The sequence below is a fragment of the Ursus americanus genome, chromosome 2, assembly GCF_024610735.1.
Source record: "Ursus americanus isolate L20-20 chromosome 2, mUrsAme1.1.p, whole genome shotgun sequence".
NCBI lineage: Eukaryota > Metazoa > Chordata > Mammalia > Carnivora > Ursidae > Ursus > Ursus americanus.
In genome coordinates, this window is record NC_142128.1 from 72,295,121 (window position 1) to 72,320,406 (window position 25,286).

At 34.0% G+C, this 25,286-nt stretch overlaps 1 protein-coding gene across 2 annotated transcripts in view; it reads left to right on the forward strand.

The window, feature by feature from the left end:
- The window catches only part of DENND1B (DENN domain containing 1B), a 243,538-nt gene that overhangs the window by 116,673 nt on the left and 101,579 nt on the right, over positions 1-25,286 (forward strand). The window contains exons 7-10 of one of the 2 annotated variants that reach the window (XM_045787733.2): positions 3,219-3,299; positions 6,364-6,423; positions 7,668-7,721; positions 9,888-9,998. In XM_045787733.2, coding sequence (XP_045643689.1) covers positions 3,219-3,299; positions 6,364-6,423; positions 7,668-7,721; positions 9,888-9,998 — 306 coding nt within the window. The remainder of the gene's footprint in view (positions 1-3,218; positions 3,300-6,363; positions 6,424-7,667; positions 7,722-9,887; positions 9,999-25,286) is intronic. The other variant, XM_045787734.2, reaches the window with a different exon arrangement.

The following is a 25,286-nucleotide window of genomic DNA, read 5'->3' on the forward strand; positions in this document are numbered from 1 at the left end:
GCTTTCAGTGTCATGTCAAGAAATTACAAATTCAGTGTCATGATGCTTTTCCCATATGTTTTCTTCTAAGAATTTTAGTTTTAGCTCTTACATTTAGGTCTTTATCTTTTTTTTAAAAAGATTTTATTTATTTATTTATTTATTTGAGATAAAGCGAGAGTGAGAGAGAGAGAGAGCACAAGCAGGGGGAGCAGCAGGCAGAGGGAGAACCAGGCTCTCCACTGAGCTAGGAGTCTGACGCGGGTCTCGATTCCAGGACTCTGGGATCATGACCTGAGCTGAAGGCAGACACTTAACTAACTGAGCCACTCAGGCACCCCGTATCTTTTTTTTTTCCTTAAAAATAAAAATGAAAATGCTGAAGTGTGCTTTTGAATTAATCAACATTTCTAGGATGATATTTGTAAATTTTTCCCCTTAATCATTGTTTGATGTTTTTTACAAGAGCTAATTTACTAAGATATGAACTGTGCTATTTTATGAAATTTAATTCAAATAAAAATTTTTAACAAAATTTTAATGATTCCCTTTTATTGTTTTCTAATTTTTAAATTCAGGGTATATTTTCTATCCTTTTGTTATTTTTTTAAATTCTCATTTGAGGTGCACCTAGGTGGCTCAGTTGGTTAAGTGTCAACTCATGGTTTCAGCTCAGGTCATGATCTCTGGGTCATGAGATTGAGCCCCATGTTGGACTCCATTCTCAGTGAGGAGTGTGCTTGAGATTTTTTCCCTTCCTCCCTCACCCTCCCCTTTGCTTCTCCCCCTGCTTGCACATGTTCTCTCTAAAATAAATAAATAAATAAATAATAAAAAAATAAATAAATTCGTTCTTAAAAAAATTCTCATTTGATACTCTATTACTCTTGAGATTGTATTTTTCTGGATTGGCCTGACATTGTTTTTCTTTTGTTTCTAGCTATATACTAAGTCTTTCTGTGATCTTTTTCTCCTATGTATACCTAAAACTTTGATATTCTTATTTTATAGTCTTAGTTTTCTCTTCTTTCTATACATTTATGGGCATTTCATACATACTCATAGCTATAAGTACTACTATATTTTGATCTATAAGGATGTTCTTTTTGAAACCTGATTATATCATTACACTGCTTACCGTCTTCTCATAGCTTCCTTTTTTCTCTTAGAATAAAATCTAAACTTGGGTGCAGCCTGACATATAAGAAGCTCCATGATGTGTTTTCTGGTATTCTTCCTGGCTGATCTGCTCCTTCTTTCCTACACATAATGTACTATCCAAATATTTTGAACCACTCAAATTTTCCAGAAGATAACCCTACATAGTTGTCTTTCAAGATTATGTCAGCACTCATGATTACTGATAGAACACTCATCTTTTGAGATTTCGAAGTAAATATCATTAAAAAACAAAACAAAACCTGAATTTAGCACAAATACTACTCCAGATACTTTTTATTAAATAGAATTTAAATGTATTATTATTGAATTAAGATACTCCTTTTACACTTCTGGTAAGTAATCTCCTAATTTGGCAATCAAATATTATCATTATAATAGCAAGGTTTTGGTATTTGTCAAAAGTTCAGGTGTTTTTGTGCATGTGTTGTAAATATTTCCCCCTCTACACTTGACGTACTTAATTCTGTGAAATATTCATTAGAAAGTCATTTTACACTTGAACAATTTTATGTTGAAGCTATACAGTCATTTTCCTAGGAAAATAACTGGAAATAAAAATATATTTAATTATAGCAATGGAAACTTAAAACCAGAATTCTACTTTGCGATTATTTCTTGTTCTTCGTTTTTGTGAATATGCCTGTGGAATCAGCATTAATTCTATTAGTCATCCAAATTTTGAGTACTTTACTTTTAGAAACTCTTACTGTTAAATTAATGCTTATGTATCTATAATATGTCATTCTCTGAGACCATCAGTAATACTGGAATATATAAAAGACAATACTGTGAGCAAATCCTTATAACTTTAGTTTTCTGAAATGAGGGAATAAGAGAGACTACATTTATGTTCCTAATTAGAGGAAAATATATTGTAGGTTCACAGTATTAATTAAATAACCAGAAGTAAATCTATAATTGTAATATTTTTTCTTTTTATTTTTAATCCAGTGCCACAGGCTATATAGATTAATATTTAGATTTTATAATTGAAGTTATCCTTACCTGATCAACATCAGGCAAGTATAAAGAAATTTTAAAAGCTAGACTTTAAAAAACCTCATGTAGCCATAGGAATTTTGTATAGGCAGGGCATTAATATCATCCAGAATATTCTGTGGATATATTTTATTGCTTAAATGGTCAAGAGATAAATTCTATAGTCTTTTCTTTTAACTCATTCTAAGGAGAATTCCAGATAGGCAGTTTTGAGTGTACACTTCGCAAACATTTAGAAAAATTGGAATTATTAAGGTTTGTTAGTTAATTTATAAGACAAATTGTGAGAAGTTAATGTGTCTTATATCCAAATTCCTTAAAATTAATTATTACCTTTATTGAACAATTGGCATTTCCTTTGGTATATTGTCTCCACCTGAACATTTTAAGAGAGAATAAAAATCATGTATATAAAAAGCTACCTTCATATATTTATTACTGGGTTTATATGTGTAATTCAGAAAAAGTGAGTGCACATATGAAGGTACATTATTATACATATCCTAGGAAGTAGATGTATTACAGATTTTATTTAATCCCACTTATTGTGGGTCAAGTGGTGACTGGTAGCTGTTCAGAAAAGAACTATTTAGAATAACCTGTATGTTGTATCTTAGTACAATGATCATACTAAATTGTATCTATTCCTTAAAAATTAGGTTGAAGATTTTAAAATTAAAATGGAAAATGAAAGCATTCAGCGATCTGATAAAAAGTAGTGTTATTTTTATTCAACCCCATTGTTCTTGGATTTAATGATTTAAATGATTTCTTCTATAGATAGCATCGGTGTATTTTATAATAATGAAGTTTTGCCAAATACGGATTTATACTAAATAGAGATATTGCCATTATGCTTTCTGGATAAAGATATTTATCTTTTCCATATTTATTAAATTTAAATATTTCAATTTTTTATTTGAAACATTCTTGTGTAATCAGTTGTGTATAACATGTCTAATATGAAAAGGCACAGTGCATGATTCATCAAGTAGTTTTAATTATATTCCTTAGTATATAATTCATTTGTAAAATGTACTTTTTAAATTTTACTCTAGGAAAATGATTTGAATGAAACTCTCAAATCACTCTATAGCCACCCAGTACCAAAGGCAAACACTCCTGTCAGTTTGAGTGTGGTAAGTATTCAGCTGTTAATTGATTTTTTTGTCATAGCACTTTCTCATTTGAGAGCACATGCACCTTCAAGAAACTCTGACACCAGGGAAACGTCAGTGCTAGTAATAACATTACTATATGATGATATTGGGACTTTTTGCCATGCTTCAACTATCATAACATATAGTAGATGTACATTTTTGTAGTTCTTAAATCACAGAATTTTTTATTTTACACTAGAAGTAAACAAATCTGTGAGAATATTTTGTGAGGAATACTGATTTTCAGGTGAACTCTATCCATAATAAGGAAACATACACACACACACACAAATAGCCCTCATAAAATGAAAACAGTGCATAAATAAGAATTCGAAGTATCACATATAACTAACCATATGATAAGAATTGTGGGTGGAAAGTTTCTTCTTCTTTCCCCACACTGTAATCAATCTTCTCTTATAAACACCAAACACTGAAAATATGATTGAAGTTGTCAAACAGTAAGCCTGTGGTGGTGTAGATTAGTTACTGCTGAAAATTTTAATGAGCACATTAGTATTTTGGGAGATTCTGTAAATGTTCAAAGTTAGTGATCACAAATGTGGATGTTTTCATTAATATTCAGCATACCAAATAAAATGTTAAAATTTATTTATATTCATTTTAGTTCTTCCAATATAATGGTAAGTGGTACCACTTATAAGAAAGAAAAAAATATATAATGATGCAAGAGAAGTTGAAAGAAAAAGTAAATTGTAGTGTATTAATCGTATTCATAGGTCTTTTGCTTTTTTTGCACAATAAAGAAATTACTTCATTATATTCTTTGTGTGGTAATAACTTATTTTTTGCCTAAATTTTTCCTGTAATTTTGCTTAATAGTAGTGTTCTCTGACATTATTCTGTTCTTCCTGTTTTTACTGTCAGCAACCTGGTTCAGATGCTTAGCACTTTAAATAGTTCTTACTTTAGATTCTCTCTTTCTAATCCTTTCTACAAAAGTCTGTCAGATTAAACTTCCTTAAACTATATAAAGTTTCTTGCTGAAACCTAAAAGCTCCCCATTTTCTGAAAAATTTGTCCAAACTTTCCACCATGCTTTTATGACCATGCACTACCTAGCCTCAGTCTACCTTTTCATTTTTCTCACTTTTTTTTCCTAAATTGATTTCCTACTCCAGTCACATTGTTCTGTTCATCTTCTTGAATGAACATTGTGCTTTCTCACTTGTACACCTTCCTTTTTTACTAAAGCCTCATTGTAGACTATCCATCTTTAGTCTAGAACTAGCTCATTTCTCACCTTTGTGAAACTTTCCTGTGTCGTTAACAGCGTAGTGTTCTTTCTTCCCTGTGATCCTTTATGTCTGCACCCTCTTCTGTTGCACACTGCCAAAGTGGAAATATTTAATAGTCATTTGGAGATTGTAGACTGGAAAGCTAAGGATAACATGGAATTTTTAACCCAGGTATAGTAGTCATCTGCAGAGATAGTTGTAGGAATACTTGAGCTATTTAAAGGACAGAACATAGAATAAAGCAGAGGCCAACGTCTAATTGCCCAAATAGACTGTATAAAAGAAGAAAGCAGATTGAGTGAAAGAATTAGAGGAAGGAACAGTTAAGGAGAAACTCAGATTTTTAGGTCACTAGACCCAAAGGAATACAAGGTTAATGGTTAGTGGAATGAAGTAGAAAGACCAAGGAAAAATATCAAGAACAAAGAAAAGCTCTGGATTATCAAAAATAAGTGTCATTCTTTGAAGGAGTTGTATTTATAAAATGATTCTAACACTTCGTTAAAGGGTGAAGGAAATAAAGGTGCTAAGATAATAAAGGTAGCTATTCTAGAGCATTAATGAGAGATTTTTAAAAAGTACTCTGGCTTTAAATTGGAGTATCATTTATTCTAAATAAATAGCTTACAAAAATCAATTTAAAATACAGGATTATTGAAACACTTCACCTTTATTAGTAAGAATCATAAATAAAAAACTATTAGGCCTCTTAGTATCTAAGAATAGAAGATACTGGTTTAAGTCACAGTCACTAAATGTGTGATGTTAAGCAAAAAAGTTACTATCTTTTGATGATTCTTTTTCTTCATTTGAGAAATTGAGTGAGTCCATTTTTAAGAAAGTTGTTTGGGGATTACGTGAAATGATATATCTAGATGTACTATGAAAGCTATCCTAATATTGATTGTTAGTGAATTAAAATTTTCTTTCATGCGGACAAGGTATTTTGTACCATAGCTGAAATAATCTTGTTTAGGGAATTTGAGTGACTGTGTTCTATTCTATGTATGATGGTCATTTCTATAATTTAAGCCTTCTTGTAAACTTTTGAGTCAGGATCTATGGTAGCTTTCAAATCTTGTACACCTTTTCTCAATACAGTATCTGAAGAATTGACAGATTCAGCTGGTTGATAATATATTGTCTTAAATTCATGTAAAGTCCATTTAGTAATTTCATTTGATTTCAGCAAGAGCTAACTAAAGTGCTGTGCCCAGTGCTGTGCTGTTCAAGATGGGCAGAATTAGGATCCAAAAACACTTGTCTTCAGCTGCTTAACAAGGTTTTAGTTTTATGGTACCCAGTTAAGATTGATCATCCTGGGGACTTTTGTTCTTCCACAGAGTGGAAAGAAAATTTTATTTGTTGGCACAATTTCTGATAGAAAAATGTGAGAAGCTTTGGGAAACTACTATACTTTCTTACAATATCATATTTTGTGAATGCTCCAACACATGAATTTTTCAAGGCCTGACATTGAAACCATAAGAATATCACAGAGATTGTATAAAAAGTTAATATTTAATGTAAATGCTTATTTTGAAAGTATATTTCAAAATCATTAACTATCCACAGCATTTTGTACTCTCTGTTGAGAAGGAAGATACTTTCTTTGAGATTTTTCTAGCATAAAGTTAGCAAAACAGCATTTAAAATAGCATTTATAATTAATGTTACTTTCAGTGGATAATGTGGCTACATGGGTTTGTCTCAGATACACAGCAAATTGTATAAACTCCCCCATGAAAGTAAAATATTCATTTTTTTCTCTCATGTATTATAAGAACCAAGAGATATTTATTGCCAGTGAGCAAGTTCTGAAAGATCAGCCCTTCCTAGTACCGGTGAGTTAAAAAGGACATTGGCTTCTAAAAAATCACTATTAAATTGAGAAAATAATTACTTCTTTCAATGTGTGTTTAAGATTCACTCCAGTCCTTTGGGAAATGATTAATTTGACTCTTTTAAGAAAAATTAATCATTTGGAGTATATTTTCTGTTTATACTATCTTTTAGAGCATAGTTTTATGAAATACAGTACTATTAAAAACCCCTCCAAATAAAGTAGTTAATAGAGACCAAATCTATGCATATTCTCCATTGTCAGTAGTAGTAATGTTAACGTGCATTCACAGCATGAGAGTTCTGTCACATTTTTTTGTCACAAGGTCTCCTGAAACCTTGTGATTTATCTCAATTGTTCTTCTACCGGGGAAATTATATGTTATGACTGTGTTAACTAGCCTGTTCTGACTAGTTAACTGTGCCCAGTATTGGCTAGAATGTTTCTTTTCCAGTCTTTAATTATGAGACAGTAGTAAATATGTCCTTATGTGATTAAGATAGGAAAATAATTTTGGCAATTAATATGAACAGAAAATAAAACAATTCTGGTGATTTAGTTGTGCTGATTCTGGGTGGTAAAACTTGGGAACATTTTGGGGAACATGAAGACATACACAATATGCTCTTTATATAAATAGATCTATGAACTGTTGTATTGCTTTGAATATTATAGAAGCTAATTACTATTTGTTTAGTGGGTGTATGAAGGTCATATTTTGAGATCATTACGTATTTTAAAAAGTTTTAAATATTTAAAAATTATGTCCTGTTGCTGCTTTCTAAATACCTGATATGTACCAGAGAATTTTGCTGTGACTTACCATAGAAACTCAGGAATCTTAATAGATTATCTTAATAGATTTTGATATATTCTTAGGTAAGCAAACCTCATTATTTTCCAGTCTCCCTAAATGTGTTTATGTGTGTGTGTGTGTGTGTGTGTGTGTGTGTGTATCAGTAATATACTTTTTTGTCTTAATAAACTTTTTTCCAGGATTATTTCAGTTTTAAAATTGAATATTTTTAACCAGCACTAAACTCTTTGTCTGAGAAATTTGTTGTTCAATATCACATAAACCTGCTGTATTATTCAAGAGTCTCTCAAATTCAACAAATCCTGAATGTTAATCCTTGGCATTTATTAATTTAGTTGATATATCTTTTCTTATTTTTTTTCAAATTGTATGTATTGCTACCAAATTTTAATTCTGCTTTTCCTATGTGATTTATTTCTGTTTATCAGCATTCCTACTTCATTGCCCCAGATGTAACTGGACTCCCAACAATTCCTGAGAGTGTAAGTTTTCTGTTTTCTATATTTTTTAATGCTACTCATATGAATTTTATTTATTTTGGTCTCAACGCCTGAAGATTTCTGTATAAAGAAATAGAATGCATTGTAATTATCCGTTTTGTTAGAAAGAAGAAATAGGAATAATGGTGTTATCTCTTTTTCTTCTTGATGTGTCTGCTACTTTACTCCCTTCTTAGTATCTGGTTGTGGGTAAGGAAAATTTTATGAGAAAAACTGTTTCTAGCACTTGAAGTAGTTCAGTAGGATCAGATATATATTAGGTCCTAAGCTCCCCTGGTAGAGGAAATATCTCAGAGGACTCTGCTTGGTAGGGGATAAATACTAGCAATGGGAAATATTTTCACACACATAGTTACTTTAGTGAACTGACTGTAGCATTTTAGATTACTTGTATAACTCTATGGAAATCTTAATGTCTTGTACTTGATTTCTCGATTTTGATTTAAGTGATATATATTTTGTAGGGCTTGAGGGGTACTACAAGAAATCATAAAAATTACTAAAGTTTGCATTTTATTTAGAGTCCTAATTGTAGCCATACTAGAAGTAGTTTCAGTGTTTTAGTAGTTATCATAAATTAATATTCTGTAGAAAAATTTACTGGAAAGTGGAAGTGACAAATAGGCTTTGGTTGCTGTGTGAAAAGGAAATTTTCTCTTATGTAATTTTTTTCAACTTCCCTTGGAAAGAAACAACAAATCAGTAGAAATAATTCAATAAAAAGTGAAAGAAACATCAACAGGAAAAAAATAAGTTTCCAGAAATACTATTTCTTTCAGAACTCTACTGTTCTACCCAAAATGTTTTCAAACCTACTAAGTGTTTGGTTTCCAAAAGTACGTGGGTTATGAGTGAATGAAGTCTGGGGAGACAATTGTAAATTTTCCAATATCAAACCAAGACTGTCAGTGGTATTTTTAGTACAGGTGAGTCCAGATAACTCCTATGAAAAGACTAGATGAAGCTGTTTTTAATGTGGGCCTGAAATAGATTATCAACACAGCATTCTGTGTTGAGAAATATATCTCCATCTAGAAATTATTTTTCTTTGAGATTACAGGAAAAATACTAAGGTTGAATGCCATAAAAGTAATCTATATGAAGAGCTGAATTGGAAGGTGAGGTAGACCTTAAACATAGAAAACGGCAAATGAATTTCTCCCCACTAAATTCAACATCACTCACTGGTATTACAGATTCTGTTATATGCCCTGTCGTTACCAATTTGTCTTGGTAAAATTTCTGCCTTCTGGAAATCAAAGAAACTATTTATTGGATTTCTTGTTTTCTTGCCCAACTAAAAGTTTTCACTTCCTAGATTATATAGTCTACTTGATACTACAGTTTCATTTTATTATCATATCTTATTCAGTCTCTTCATTACTTTATAACTTTCTGGCATGCTTAAGTTTGAGTACAGAAAGTTAAAAATAAGTAAAAGGAGAAGTTCTAAAAGTCAGAGTTAGTGTAGCTTATCCCAATTTTGATCTTATGCGGGGAAAATAATACAAAGTCTTTAAATCAAGGAAATTGATCAGGCTAACACCAAAATTTATTTGGTTATAGGAGCATAGACAAGGTCTGACATGGGGTATAAACAAGGGGTTTTCCTTAATAAAGGACCAAAGATTGCTTTATGAATCCATCTCATCCTTTGGGTGCCTTGTACATAGTACATACTATCAGACAGTGATGTTGCCTACTGAGTGGCAAACATAAGAACACTCAAATGTGTTTTCTGGAACAGCAGTTCTCAAAGTTCAATGTATAAAAGAATTATCAGGATTTTTTTTTTTAATCAGATACTTGAAGCCATACTCTAAAGATTACAATTCAGCACGTCTATAGTTAGGGCACAGGAAATCAGCTTCTTTTATAAGTACTTGGGGAGGGAGAGTGGAAAATGTATGATCCTCTGATTGCCCTCTGAGAAACATTTTTCTGGGGTAGGATTATGTTTCAAATAATAATAGAATGTTATATGCTTCGTGTGGCAGCAGAATAGTATTAAATTTAATTATTTTAATGAATACCATTTTTTAATAATAACATCCTTTGAACTTTAAGACTCGTTGGTAAATGTATAAAATATTTTCCTTCGTAATCACCATGAGCTCTAACTTACACAATTACTTTTCACTTGTACAGAGAAATCTTACAGAATATTTTGTTGCCGTGGATGTGAATAATATGCTGCAACTGTATGCCAGCATGTTGCATGAGAGGCGCATCATTATTACCTCTAGCAAATTAAGCACTGTAAGTACTTCACACTTCTCCTTTTAAGTAGAATGTATTGAGCATTTCACAAAAAGACCCACGAACCTCTGCAGATTTAGAAATGTTCTATGTGTACTTATGAGACAATATCTACATACTTTTTTGATATATGGTTTTAATCTGGCTCTTGAAGTACAAAAGTCTGATTTATAGAAGGCCTTCTCAGATGCATTAAGTCAGGTTAATTATTTTTTCTTATCAGGAGATGAGAGTTTTTTTTTTTTCTTTTTAACTCTCCAGAGTTCATTTTAGTGCCTTCTACCATATAAAGAATTCTTAAGAGCTATTATGAGATCTTTATTATTCACTTGTGGCTTTTTCCATTGGAGCTACTTGAAAGAAATCAAGGGGCCATGATAATAGCTGCTATCCTAACCTGGTAATAGGTAGATTCATCTTTGTTGCCAAGTAGTGGTTTGGGAGTAGCTTCTATAATAGTTCTGATTTGGAGGAGCTCTTCAGGCTGATAATAACTTAAAAGTCAAAGTAGCATTCCTTTTTTTTAAATCACAGGTTTTATGCTACTCACTAAAATGTTCTTTTGGAAGGTCTTTATTACTGTGGTAAAGACAATGAGAATAGGAGTTTTCTTCGGTCATAGAAAAATATTTTAAAGTATTTCCTAACTATTTTCTACTGTAAGCATTAAAATTTTAATGTTTTTGACTTAAAAATTTTTAATATAAACTTAAGCATAATTTTTAGTAATGTACCAGATATTTATTGAAAACATGTTATGTTGCATGAATTTGCTTCCTTACAAATTTGGTTAATTGATAAGAATAAGATAATATTTTTTTTGTTTTGTACTCCCATAGTAGGAATGAAAATTCGTTCTATGAAGTTTTAGTATGTTAGCAGCAGTTTCAGGAGTTCTCTGGCATATCTATTTAGTCTTTAACAATGAGAAGCATATTTTTCAACAGGTTAAGTGGCCACCCCAGGGCCAAACAGCTAATTAGGGACAGGTAATGTGAAACTGAGTGTCCTGATTCCAATTTTGGGTTATTTCCATTACTCTACATTTGAAAAACTTCACTTTTGAGATTTTGAATTATAATATTGATATGTCCACTTTTTAAAAAATATTGAAAATATGTTATTTTACATATTGAAAAACATATCCATTTAAACACATGATGTAGTATAATCAGAGAATAAGCACAAGTCAGTGACACAGGTAATTGACATTTTCTTAAAATAATATTGAGAAATTGAATCTGAGTTATTTTTATATATTTGCTTTTCTGCTATTTTTAATTTACCATTGAAGTAAAACCATTCTTGTCCCCATTCTCTTCCTCCTTATTTTTTAAACATGATTTTTTTTCAAGATTATAAATAATATTTCTGTATCGCTATTGTCCTAAAGATTAAAAAGATTGTACAAACTGTCTCAGAGGCCTAGGAATTAAATCTTATCATGAAACCTACTATATGCTAAGCACTTTCTAGGCACTAAAGATCCAGCAGTAAGCAAAGCAAAGTTGAAACACTCTTGGAGCTTATATTGAACTGATGAAACAAAGAAATAAGTGAATGAAAGTAGCGGTTATGTCTTCTGGTGGTGAGTGCCAAGGGATAAATGATAAAGTGTGTGCAGGATGAAAGGTGTGAGGGGCAGGTTTCAAATTATGTAGAGTGGTCATGGAAAGCTGCTTTAATAGGGTAGTATTGAGCAGAGATGTGAATAAAGTGCAGGAGTGAGCTATACGAATGAATGTATAAGCTTCCCTATTTACAAAAACATTTGGAATAAATCTGAGTATATGACTATTCTAAAATATTGGTGTTCTCTTTATTGCAATTTATAAGCACCTCTTAATCACTGGGTAGCCTCTCTTTGACTCAGTTTCTTCCCATGTAAACTGGGAGAATGGGAGTAATCAGTCTTAATCTCATAGGGTTGTTGTAAAGATTAAGGAGATCTATCTGTCTGTATAGCTGTATAAACACATATGTGTATACATATGCACATATATAATATACATATATATGATGTCCTTAGAATTGTATCTGCATAACATTCAATGATGATTCAGTGATTATTAGCTATGATTTTATAAAAGACTAGATCTGCAGTTTAGAGTAAAAATTAACATGCTTACTACCCTTAAATTTTATTTGAATTAAATGTTAAAATTATTTTAATAAAAGCTTGGCGTTATTGAGGGAGTTGTTTTTTATGTTTGAGGTAAACTTCTGCCAATCGTTTATGGAAAATTCATGAAAACTTGATGGTGATGTCACTTCTAAGTTACCCGGTTTGTTTTGGTTCATTCCCTGGGACAGTAGGACTGATAAAAGAAACATAATTCAAGCTTGCTTTCAGGATCTCCTCACCCTTCTTATACGGGGGAAGCTGTTTTACTTGAATCTAACTTGAAAAATTCATGTGTATGTATATATCTGCTGTAAATTCCATGCATAGTAACATTTAAGGTCAAAGACTAGTACTATAACATAAATTAGAAATAAGCTATTTTTTAGGAAGAATTAAGTGAAATCTCTGAAACCACCAATGAAGGAATAGTTAATGAATTGACTTGCTTTTAAGCTTTTTACATTCCTATTTTATATACCATGAAGAATATACTATATTTAGTATTAATGCAAGAAATTTTACTCATTTTTCATGTTCTAAATCTACAGCCAAAATTTTAACTATTGTAAGAACATATATAACTTAAGGTGTCTTCACATTTGTAATTTTATTATGGTTTTAGAAATTTGGTTTGTGTGGGTTTACTCTTCAACACCATAATTTATTAGAATCATGGTAGTCAACCTTACAGCTTGCTGGGTGCTGTAGTGATGATACACTAGTAGAGAATCAGACTGCTTAAAGGTCCCTTTCCTTAGGTACTGTTTGTAGTTAAAATTATAATTTGTAATTTGTAGAGATAAACTTTAGAATAAAAAAATTAGTTTTGAGATATATTAGCAAAACTATCGAGAGTAGTGATATGTTTTAAATTTTTCATGAATTTCCTTCCATATTAAACTGTGGTATTTTTTTGTTTGTTTTGTTTGTTTTCAAGTCTTTATGTAAATTCCAGTTAGTTAACATACAGTGTAATATTAGCTTCAGGTGTATAGAATTTAGTGATTCGTCACTTACCTACAATACACAGTGCTCCTCACAAGTGCCCTCCTTAATGCCCATAGCCTATTTATCCCACCCCACCCCCTAAAGTGTGGTATTTTGTTAGGACCCGTTATTACATTTTTCTGTATGTAAGTTTAATGAATTGGGGCATAAGCAGTTTAGTGTTTATTCTATTGTTATATACATTATCAAGTTCACACAGAAGTGTTCCTGGTAATCCTGAACAAGAACACTGATTTTATACATGCTGTAGGCAGGCCCTAGATGTTTAAGCCCCAAGTGAATCTCTGGCAGACTAGCAGAACATCATACCAAAATCTCATGTATTCAAAGCAAAGGAATAAATCATGATATTACAAGAGTATATCAGTTGACTTATTGCTGTTTTGTGACCAGAGGTAGAGAAGATTGCTGTTTAAAGTCATGTCATTGGTTCTCAAATCAGTCAAGCATGAAGTCTTGTCATATGCCTCTATAATTGTACCTCACCAGACTTTCTTTAACTAGTCAGCTGGGGCTGTGCATTTTGTCTCAAACACCCGGCTGGCCAGCGTCTGACAGGAGCTTTCTCATCATCCTGTCAGTAATATGTTAACTAGAGTGTATCTTTGTGGCCTGTAGAAGCAGGTGGAAGAGATGCTTCTCTTTAAAGCAGATGTCTAAATGTTAGCTACTATTTTGACCAATATTTAGCTGGTAAATATCACCCTCTTAAAGTCTATAAGCACATTAGTTACAGAGATTGGATTGTATAGTGCATGTTCTTTCTGGAATATTTAGAGCAAGCAATGTGCTATGAGTGCTGGAATTGTGTTAATAAACTGTAATATCTTCCTTTGTTATAGTTGCCCCCAGGCGTTTAAGCATATGCTTTTCTCTCCTTCTCTCATTAATTCCATCAAGGGCATATGCAAAAAGAAATCTTGTGGTCTCTGGAAAATCAGCTATTAAAATGTAGATTTTATAGGTTTAGACTGAAGGGGAATCCGGAGGATTTTAACCTCTCCATCTGGATTTTACATATTCTTGATTTGTCTCTTAATGGTGCCACCTGTATCAGCATTTAATCTGAGACCTGAAGCACAGAGAATCTTCTTGGAGATTAAGAATTGAACAGTTGGTGAGAGAACAAAGATTACCCAGGTCTGCTTCCTAGTTAAGACTATTGAAGTGTGTTTGTGCCCCTTGTGTTTTTAAAGCTGCAGCAGAGTGGTGCAGTTAAAAATTGTTATCAAGACCTTTCGGGGAGAGATTCTAGGAACAATTTTTAGATTTTTTTAATTCTTCCCAAAGCCCATAACAACCTATTATGTCAGCTGAAACTGTAGATAAGAATTCTGCTTACCAATGTATTATTTGACATGTATACCGCTCCTCTGAACATTGTATTTTCATTCAGTGCTAAGTGAATGTGAATGGAGTGTGGAAATAGGACTGTTGCAGTCCTTCTGTGACACTCTGTTGAAGATATGTGTGCAGGTCAGTCAGAGGAAACTTCTAAGCAGGAGAACTGGAGGTGCTTGTATCTTCCAACTCTTGTGGTGATAGGCGTTCTGTTCTTCATGGAAACAAGCACGTATTTCTGCTTTATGGTTTAGTCTACTTGTCCCCTAAAAGTAAACAATTGACTTTTAATTTAGAAATCAGTTTTTAATATAACAATTATGTCATTATCTAAGGGGCATATTGTCAATCACTAGGTTCTCTGAGTTTTGTTCCTACAACTACCTCTGATACCCACCCAAACAACCTTGAAAGATTTTGGTTTACTGTAGTATTTCCTTTGCGGAATGACTGAAGTTTGTGCTGTTCATGATTCTCAATCTTAAATATAGGAAAAATTACATATGTATTGTTTCTGTTTCCTTAGTAAAACTCTTGAGAGCAATTGGTTTATTTTTAAATGTACTTTTTATATTTATGTTTTTGCACAATACATTTTTTTTTTTTTTTTTGCATTTTGCAGTTAGGCAAGTTTTTCTCTTATGATGAAATTTCCTAGATTATATTCACTTATCTTGCTATGGGGCTGATTTGGGGATTGCCCCCCCATCTCATCTTCTTTCCCCACCTAAATTCTGTAGCTCCTACCTCCTCTGTCCTTTCTTCTTTGACCCCTGTTCTCCATTCCAACTACCCATTGTCTTAGTTCAGGCCATTGTCACTTCTCACAAATATTATTTTCAGATCATCTGTTCTGAATGTGTTAGCATGTTCTCCATTTACATAAAAGGATGGTGATGATGAGAAGAGTAGTTACAGCCAAGAATTATTCAGTGCATACTATGACCTAGTTGCTCTTTAACTTAATTATCACTTACTAAAAACTCAGGGAAGGGACCTTATTTGATTAATTCACTACAGTAAACCTACCTCTTAGGATAGTACTGATATTTAGTAGGTTTCTAGCAATAATTTTTTGAGTCTGCCTGAAACAGCACTTTTTTGGGTCTTCTTCAAATGTGTTTTGAATGCTCCCATCTTCATCCCTCTGAGTATTTTCCAAAATCTGGTTTGCTCTTTAAAGGTCTAGTTTCTATCAGTAACTTCCGTTAAACCTTTCATTCCAGAACTACTGTAGTACTTACCACATACTTTCTCTCAAGTTAGAATTATTAGTGAATTTGTTAAACTCTTGTATGAGATATTTATCTCTTGAAGGGTTAGAACCATGGTTTGTGTGGTGTGTGTGTGTGTGTGTGTGTGTGTGTATGTGAGTGTATTTTAAAAACAAATTTAATCTTTTAAATCTGTTGTGGATAACAGAAAATTTTTTAAAATAAAATGCTTATTAATTATATTATGAAATAGGGAGTGTCCATCTGATACTGAAAATCCCAGAGTAGAAATTTGTCTTTTTGACAAGTAAAAATGTGCAACTTGGCTCTTAAAATAATAGTAATAATAATAATAATAAAAGATTTCATAGATTCTGAAGTTTATTAGAGACTAATCTCCATGTATAGGCTTTGTCTTTTTAAAAAAGATTTGTGTTTCGCCATTTTCTACTAGAGAATCTTAATTTTTAAAAAAATCTATGTCAAAATTGTAATTCCTTAGGGAAAAACTTAACACATCTTGAATTCTTTTCAGCTTTATTAATTTCTGTTGCTATTCGACTCTTGTTCAGCCTATACAGGAACTTGGTTTGGTATCTTTTGGCCTTCACATAGTCCTAGTAGAAAACGTACTGCTTTCTCCCTATGAAGATGTTTATTTGTTTATTCAATGAACTATTTCTTATTTATGGAGTACCTAATTCATGTCAGGCAGTGTCCTACAGGGAAGGTAATGAGGTCTCAGCATCTGTATCAGTCCGCGTCCAATGAGAGAAAGTACACAGCAATTTGATGAAGAAAAGTTTAACATGAAGAATTTAAAGCTAAGGTAAGGGACTGGAGTAGCAAGAGATGAGTTGGCATGCAGTGAAGAGAACGCTAAAGAATACAGGCATGGCAGATGTAAAGCAGTTACCAACCTTAGGGCTGAGGTAGAACGCCCAAGGAAGGAGCCCCACCTGGGCCTGAGATCTAGACCCTCTTGACGAAGGCGGAACCATGGCTTATTAGATGGCAGAGAAGTTGTTGTGGTGCTACACTGGCAGAATTTGTTGGAAATCTGCTCTTTGGATGACAGACGTCATCCTTTCAAATTTGCTGGAAAGCCACCGTAGGGGTGCTGAGGCATCTGTTCAGAGAGCTACCTCACTGGCAACACACGCTGTGAGCCCACCTGAGGGGAAACAGCTTCCCTGTTTATCAGGGTTGTCTCACTGGAGGCACTGCCCTGAAAAACCAATGCAGAGGTGGGGTGGTGCCAAGGGAAGCTGCTGGCTGTTTGGTGCGGCTGACAATTGTACACTGAGATAACCACGTGCAGTTGCTTCCCACGCTGTAGGAGCCAAGTTCTGGAAAGGCTGCAAGCCCTGCAAGAGCCAGAGGCACTCCTGCTATAAAACTGCCTGTGGTGGGGAGTGTTGGGAGAAACCTCTGGCCACTCTCATTGGTAGGAGTCAGGGGCTACAGGAGCTGCCTGTTAAACGGGGCATCATAGCCACCTGTGCTATAGGACCTGGGCCCCGAGGAAAGCAGGCCCTTGACAAGCCACATGCTTTGCAGGAGCCTGCTGAGTGAGTATACTGGAACCAGGAACCAAAACCCTTGCTTCCTGAAATGTGTCTTCAGTATCCTCTCCTGACAAAGCTTAACATCGTGCCAGCTGTTAAAAGGAATAAATATCTAAAGGGCACAGATCCGTTTTCAAAGATCAGGCAATAAGGGGAAAATTAGGCAATAAATTGATAACTGGTATAGTTCACCCCTTTGGATACTCAACTTCTATTTATACTCTTCTAAACACATTTGTACTTCTGTACAACAACAGAACAAATCTATATACATAGCTATTAAGATATAGCTATCCTTTTTGCAAATGTAGACATTTCCCAAAATGAGGAAAAGCAGCCACAAGAGTCATTATAATCATCTCTTCAAATTTAATTGCAATCACATTTAAATTTGTTTTTTTTTTTTAATAATGATTTTTTATTATATTATGTTAGTCACCATACAGTACATCCCCGGTTTTCGATGTAAGGCTCGATGATTCATTAGTTGTGTATAACACCCAGTGCACCATGCAATATGTGCCCTCCTTACTACCCATCACCGGTCTATCCCATTCCCCCACCCCCCTCCCCTCTGTAGCCCTCAGTTTGTTTCTCATAGTCCATAGTCTCTCATGTTTCATTCCCCCTTCTGATTACCCCCCCTTTCTTTATCCCTTTCTTCCCCTACTGATCATTCTAGTTCTTATGTTCCATAGATGAGAGAAATCATATGATAGTTGTCCTTTCTCTGCTTGACTTATTTCACTAAGCATTATCTCCTCCAGTGCCGTCCATGTTGTAGCAAATGTTGAGAACTCATTCTTTCTGATTGCTGAGTAATATTCCATTGTATATATGGACCACAACTTCTTAATCCAGTCATCTGTTGCAGGGCATCTCGGCTCCTTCCACGATTTAGCTATTGTGGACATTGCTGCTATGAACATTGGGGTGCATATGGCCCTTCTCTTCACTACGTCTGTATCACATTTAAATTTGTTAATTACTAACAACACATATATAAAATAAAAATGAGAAGTAGAAGAAAAATGGTTAACAGATAAAAATGAACACATGCATATGAAAGGCAAATAAAAAATATGCAAAGCTTCTATGACCCTTGTTTCTATAACCGATCATGAGACAGTATTGATATTTATGGCTTCCTTGTTTCATTATTCATTCCATATTTTCCTCACCCTCAGCCAGACCCTCAGCCAGTTGAGTTTACCTGATATAATGACATGAAGTTTACTTGCAAAAGTTCTGAATCCTCAATAGTTCTGCTTTTTTTTTTTTAAATGATTGCTGTAGTTTTCCATTAACCTTTATTATTAGGCATAGAAATACCAAGAGGTACCCCAGAGAACCTCCCGGTTCCAGACGTAGCCCTTTTTGCCTCTTTTGTGTAGAAGCCAGCCAGTTTCCCTTTGGTTATTGAGATCAACCAGCCAGTAGATTAAACCCAATTTTTTAGCCTGTTGGTTCAGTGACATAAGAGGCCTGAAATAGCCACGTGGCAATATCATTTTCCAATTCACATGGAAGCATTTCTCTATTGGACAGTAAGATCTCCAAACCAGAGAGTTCTAAACCACTGAGACCGAAAATAGAACTTATGGAAGTGGGTTATTAAGTATAATAATGAAAGGTCCACTCCTACTTCCACCCATTGATTCCTGGTCCCATGTATTCTGCCAATGGGAGAAACAACACCATAAAATGCTTTCTGATTTAAAGCATATCCTGCGTCATGTAAAATAGAACCCTACCCTTTAAGGATATAATAATACCAACTGGCACCATGACTGAACCTTCAGTAAGTCATTCCACTTTTCAATTAGGCCAGTTGCTTCTGGGTTATAAGTGTGGATAAGACTAGTTAATTTAATGGGCATGAGCCCATAGCTTTATTTACTTTGTTATTAAGTGAATACCTTGATGAGGTCCAATGCTGTACAGATTGCCATGCTGATGGATGTTATTCTATACATCTAATGATTTTGGTTACTGGCAGAAGCATTATAGTCAGAGAAGACCTTATCCAGATTATTTATTCCAAAGAGGTTGGACTTCTGCCTCCTCCTTGATGGAAGAGTTCTGGTGTAATAAACCTGCCACCAGGTAGTTAGCCGATTGCCCTGGGGATTTATCTCACCAGAAACATTCTGCTACAAAACCAACTGAAGAAGCTACCAGGTATTACTACTGGGTGTTACTGCCACTGTGTACTGCAGGAACCAAGCCCTGGAGAATCACAGCCCTGTAGGAGCTGCCTGAGAGCATACTGGAACCAGAAAGCAAAAATCCTTTCCTCCTACAGTGTATCTCCAGTGTCCTGTACTCAAAAAGTTCTACTTTGTCTTCTACTGACATAAGGCTGGTAAGAGAGAAAAACATCAAGGGCTCAGATCCATTATCACAGATAGGTAGCAAAGAGTGAATTTGGAGCAAATGGGCAATATGTGAAGGGCACAGCTCCTGTGAATCAGCTGTTTTATTGTGATTTCCTTCTGTATAATGGAAAGAGTAGAAAAGGAAGACCTTTAATTTAAAGGAAATATTTAACATTGGTAAAGTTTTCCAAAGACCAAGTATAACAGTATTGATTTATTCATTTGCACATTGATAACATATTATTATTTGCCAGGTATTATGTATTGGGAATTTCAAAGTTATTAATTAGAAACATAAATATAAGTTATTAAAACATAAATCATACTATGTCAGTGAATCAAGGCCAGTCAATGTGATAAGAACTCTAATACAGGAAATGTAAGAGGGAGAGTGGTCGATTAAAACGTTGACTTCAGGATGACACTGGTTCTTGAAAGGAGTTTGTCTTGTGTTGGGAATATTTACTTGTTTAACATGTCTCTGTATGTGTGTGTGAAAAGAGAGAAAAGTCGTGCTACATAGTGTAGTTGGAGAGATAAGCAGTAGCCAGATTGTGTAGAAACATGTTTGCTAAATTAAAGGGCTTGGATTTTATCCAACAGATTGTGGGGAGGCAAATGAGGTACATAATATGGCCAGTTTTGTTTTGGGGAAGATAACACTGGTGGCATTATAAAAGAAAAAAATGGAGTAGGGAAATTCCTTCTAATAGGAGTCCAGTTAAAAGGCTGTGCAGTAATAAAAGCAAGGGGTGACTCGCTTCTACACTAGATCAGGGACCATAAGAGGAAGACGAAGTTGGATTTTAGAAACATTTCTGAGGAAACTTCTATTGGATATAGAGTCTGTTTGAAAGTAAGTAAGGAAGAGGAAGAAGTATAGAATGATACGCAAAGGATCAGTCTTCACCAGGTATTTATTTAGTTGCTATATAATAGCAGTGGGCTTGATGTCATTTAATTACCAGTAAATTGCAACTTAATAAGTGTGTGTGTGCATATAAATATTCACATGCGGGGCGCCTGGGTGGCACAGCGGTTAAGCGTCTGCCTTCGGCTCAGGGCGTGATCCCGGCGTTATGGGATCGAGCCCCACATCGGGCTCCTCTGCTATGAGCGTGCTTCTTCCTCTCCCAGTCCCCCTACTTGTGTTCCCTCTCTCGCTGGCTGTCTCTATCTCTGGCAAATAAATAAATAAAATCTAAAAATAAATAAATAAATAAATAAATAAATAAATAAATAAATAAATAAATAAATATTCACATGCATGTAGATGCTTATACAAATGTTCATATATAGATTATATATTTAAATATATTTGACATGCATGCTAAACATGCATGTAAAGTATATATCGGAATATTATATATAATTTTAACATTAGAATATACAATATATGTGTATAATTATTCATTCTTACTTATAAATACTTTACAAATTAAGAGTTATTTAATTCCATTTATAGAGATTTCGAACTTCCTTTGTGATTGCTTTGCAACTGTGATCATCTCTTTTCCAATTGTTAATGGTTTGCAACCAGTTTTATTTTGTTCCTGGTAAGAGATATTTTAAATTATGATTTTCAGAAATGCCTAATAGTTCAAAAGTAGCATCAGCCAACTGGATTTATTTATTGGTTATTTAAAATATTACCCTACCCCAAGATATAATAGCAGAGCGATTATATTAGTAACATCTTCTAAATTAGAGATTGTGTTTCAGTCCTGACTACTTAACGAAAAAATTAGGTGACTTCACATAAGCCATTTAACTTTTATCTTGCAGTTTCTTGTCTAAAAAATGAAAGAATTGAACAAGAATGATCTCTAAGATCCTTTCTACCTATTAAATACAGTGATTCTTTAATTGCACTGTTTATTTCTTAAATAACTGCCTGAATTATGTAGTCTTTATATAATTCACATGAATGTCTTTTTTTTTTTTTTTAAGATTTTATTTATTTATTTGACAGAGAGAGACAGCCAGGAAGAGAGGGAACACAAGCAGGGGGAGTGGGAGAGGAAGAAGCAGGCTCCTAGCGGAGAAGCCTGATGTGGGGCTCGATCCCAGAATGCCGGGATCACGCCTGAGCCGAAGGCAGATGCTTAACGACTGCGCCACCCAGGCGCCCCCACATGAATGTCTTAACCCATAATCCTTTAGAACTCAGTATCTACAAGTTTTTGAGGAGAGAAGATAGATGGATACATTCGAGCAATGTTGTAGATTAGACTGTCAAACTTTGGTGGAAGGGTAGATGGGCCTTTTCCAGGAAAAACGAAACTGGTATTGAATCAACTTTGAGAGTGAGAAGTAGAAAGCAGGAAATTTAGTACTAGGGAAAGGTCGTGTAGGGGAAGAGATTTGTGTTAAGCCTATGGCATTTATGTGTAATGCGACAGCTCCAGAGAACCAAAGAGTTGAGGAGAGTTAGTATGACAGTAATGGTAGTTTATAGAGGGTAACTAGAAGGCAGACTCCCTAACGGCAGAGATTTTTGTCTCCTTTTTTCATTACTATGTCCCCAGTACCAATAATAATAACTGGCACATGTTTGGTGACCCATTTACTGGTTGTGTGATCTTGGGCACTTTGTTTAACTTTGCCTCAGTTTCCCCATCTGTAAAATCATTAAAAGAATGAATACAAAAAAGAAGTTAGCGAGCAAAAAAATTTAGAGTCATTTGGCTAGGAAAAGCTAATAAACTAGTGATCAAATGTGAGATGGTTAGAACTTTTCAAAGGACTTGTGTATGATGGAAAAAGGATAGGTTAGGTTGATTTTTTTTTGGAATTAAGTGGCAGAATTTGCCATCCTAAAAGAATGAAGAAAGAGAATGAAATATAAAATAATATTTTAGTATAACAAACATTAAAAATGTATAAATACTGTCTTTTTTCATTATATAAAATTGCTGTTTTTCCAAATATTTTCTTACAACTGTCACTTGATTTAAATTTTAGAATTTTGCTCAGGTAAGAACATATTTTTTAAATATTTATTTATCTGAGAAAGAGAGAGAAAGAGAAAATGTGAGTGGGGAGAGGCAGAGAGATAGGGAGAGAGGGAATCCTTAAGCAGACTCCCTGCTGAGCGCAGAGAGTGGTTGTGTGTGTGTGTGTGGGGGGGGGGTTGATCCCAGGACCCTAAGATCGTGACGTGAGCTGAAATCAAGGGTCAGATGCTTAACCAACTGAGCTAACACAGGTACCCTCAAGTAAGAATATTTATAGTTAGGGTAACTTTGTAGTTTTCAGATACCCTACTGCTACTTTTTTTGGTCTAAACTTTTAAATGGGAGTGTAAATTAAACATGTTTAAACAGATGGTTTCTTTATGCTTTCCACTAATTTTTTTTCATTCCATGAGGAATTTATCACATTCCCATCTGCAGCAATTTATTCTGTATACCTATAGTTATTTATAGTGCATAAATTTCTGAATTAAATATTGATTCAGTTAAAAACTAATTGAAGTCTCTATATTTCTTGGTGTTTGTGCATAAATACATTCTTAGGGGACATAAATCTGCCCCTCAATAATTCATATAGAACTTCAGCTGAAGTGAATAGAATTTATCCATAAGAATGAGGCACAGTCTAAGAGATATGTGAGTGGCGTTGTGTCCGTATGAGAGCTTTACTTGTAAAGGGCGTTGAATTAGAATTGTGCTGTTCTCATTGTGGTCATCACACTAGATGGGTTGTTTACCTGCAGTCTCCTTGGGAATCTGATAATGTGGTTTCCCCCCCAAAATACATATCTATTTAATTGCTTAAAACATTGCATAGTTTTATTAGTGGCTGATTTCCTCTAATAAATACAGTTTGACTTTAAGAAAAAGGAATGAATGTGATTTTATATCACAAAGGGAAAGAACTTTAGTTTGGCTTCCAGCTAAATATTCTTGCAGATCCAAACTGAGATGATAGCTGGTAGAATTTTTTATCAGTTATCTTTTTAACATCTAAGAGAATCTGTTCCATTGGTTTCCTGCTGAATTGCCCACTGTGATGCCTGAGAAAAATTTTGTAAATTGGATCTCTGTCACAGACCTCTACTTTTTCTTATAAAGGTCATGTGTTCTTGTTTGTTGAGTGTAAAGGCTCATTCTCCACCATATAATTAAGATAGACTATTTTTAGCCAGAGATATTATTCAGAGCCCCATAATGATGGGAATTTTGAATGCTTGTCTATCAAAAGGCAGTTTAAAATAATGGTATTGCGTGAAGGAGCCTGCTTGGGTTGGTATCCTGGCTTTGCCACATACTAGGTGTGTGATCTTGGGCCATTGGCTCAACTTTGCTGCAGTGTCCTGATCTGTAAAATGGACTAATGATGATAGAAGCTATTTCATAACATGAGGATTAGGTCCTAAGTACATCGAGTACTCAGAATAGTGCCTGGCACATAGTAAGCATTAGAGACACATTTGATATTGTTATTATTTGTGACAGTATCTCTGTTAGATAGACCCTGGTGGCCTGGGACTGGAAGCTCCAAGTGCATTTATTTGATGACTGAATTCACTATTGTCCACCTTTGTTGTCCAGTTTCTCCCCCTGATTTAAATAGGCCTGATCAGTTCTTTTCCTCTTCACATGGTTTCCACATATACTTATTTTATAATTGTAGTGCCTGGGAGAGAAATGTTCCCAGTGATTTTATTGTGCATTATTCAGTACTGTGGGACCACATTAAGTCAATATATTGAGTATGCTTTATGAAATCATATGTGTATTTAAATATTCATTTGTCATTTAACAAAGATGAGAAGGATTTTTTTCTTAAATCTTTATTTGGTAAATTTGTTTTTCTCTGGAAATTATAGTCTTATTGTATATTATTCCTCATTTATTATTTCTACAGTTTCCAGAGCATAATGACTGGGATATGTTCTGATTCAAATACTGAAACTTCTCCCACCCTCTTTGCTTTCATGAAGAACAGCTGCCGTATTAAAGAAACCATTGACAAAATATTAGAAAAGAATATAGAGTTCTAGTCTTGTTATGAACCAGACGTAGAGTCTTGGGTAATTCTAGTCCAAAGAAGTATGACTGCCATTTCCCTCTGTACTTAAAGAATCAATATATCATAAATAACTTACAAGTAAAATGATTCTTCTTACTTCGCTTATAAATTGATCTCATTTCTTTATAGTACTTTATTATGCAAATCAGACTTATAAAATACATAGTTTATTTTCCTTAATTTGCATAGGTGTTAGAATGTTCTAGATAAATAATTTGTTGTGACAGTTAGTTCCCTTCAGAGGTATGGATAAATTTCATGAAGAATAAGACTTTTTTTTTTTTTAATGATTTTTTATTATATTATGTTAGTCACCATACAGTACATCCCCGGTTTCCGATGTAAGGCTCGATGATTCATTAGTTGTGTATAACACCCAGTGCACCATGCAATACGTGCCCTCCTTACTACCCATCACCGGTCTATCCCATTCCCCCACCCCCTTCCCCTCTGAAGTCCTCAGTTTGTTTCTCATAGTCCATAGTCTCTCATGTTTCATTCCCCCTTCTGATTACCCCCCCTTTCTTTATCCCTTTCTTCCCCTACTGATCATCCTAGTTCTTATGTTCCATAGATGAGAGAAATCATATGATAGTTGTCTTTCTCTGCTTGACTTA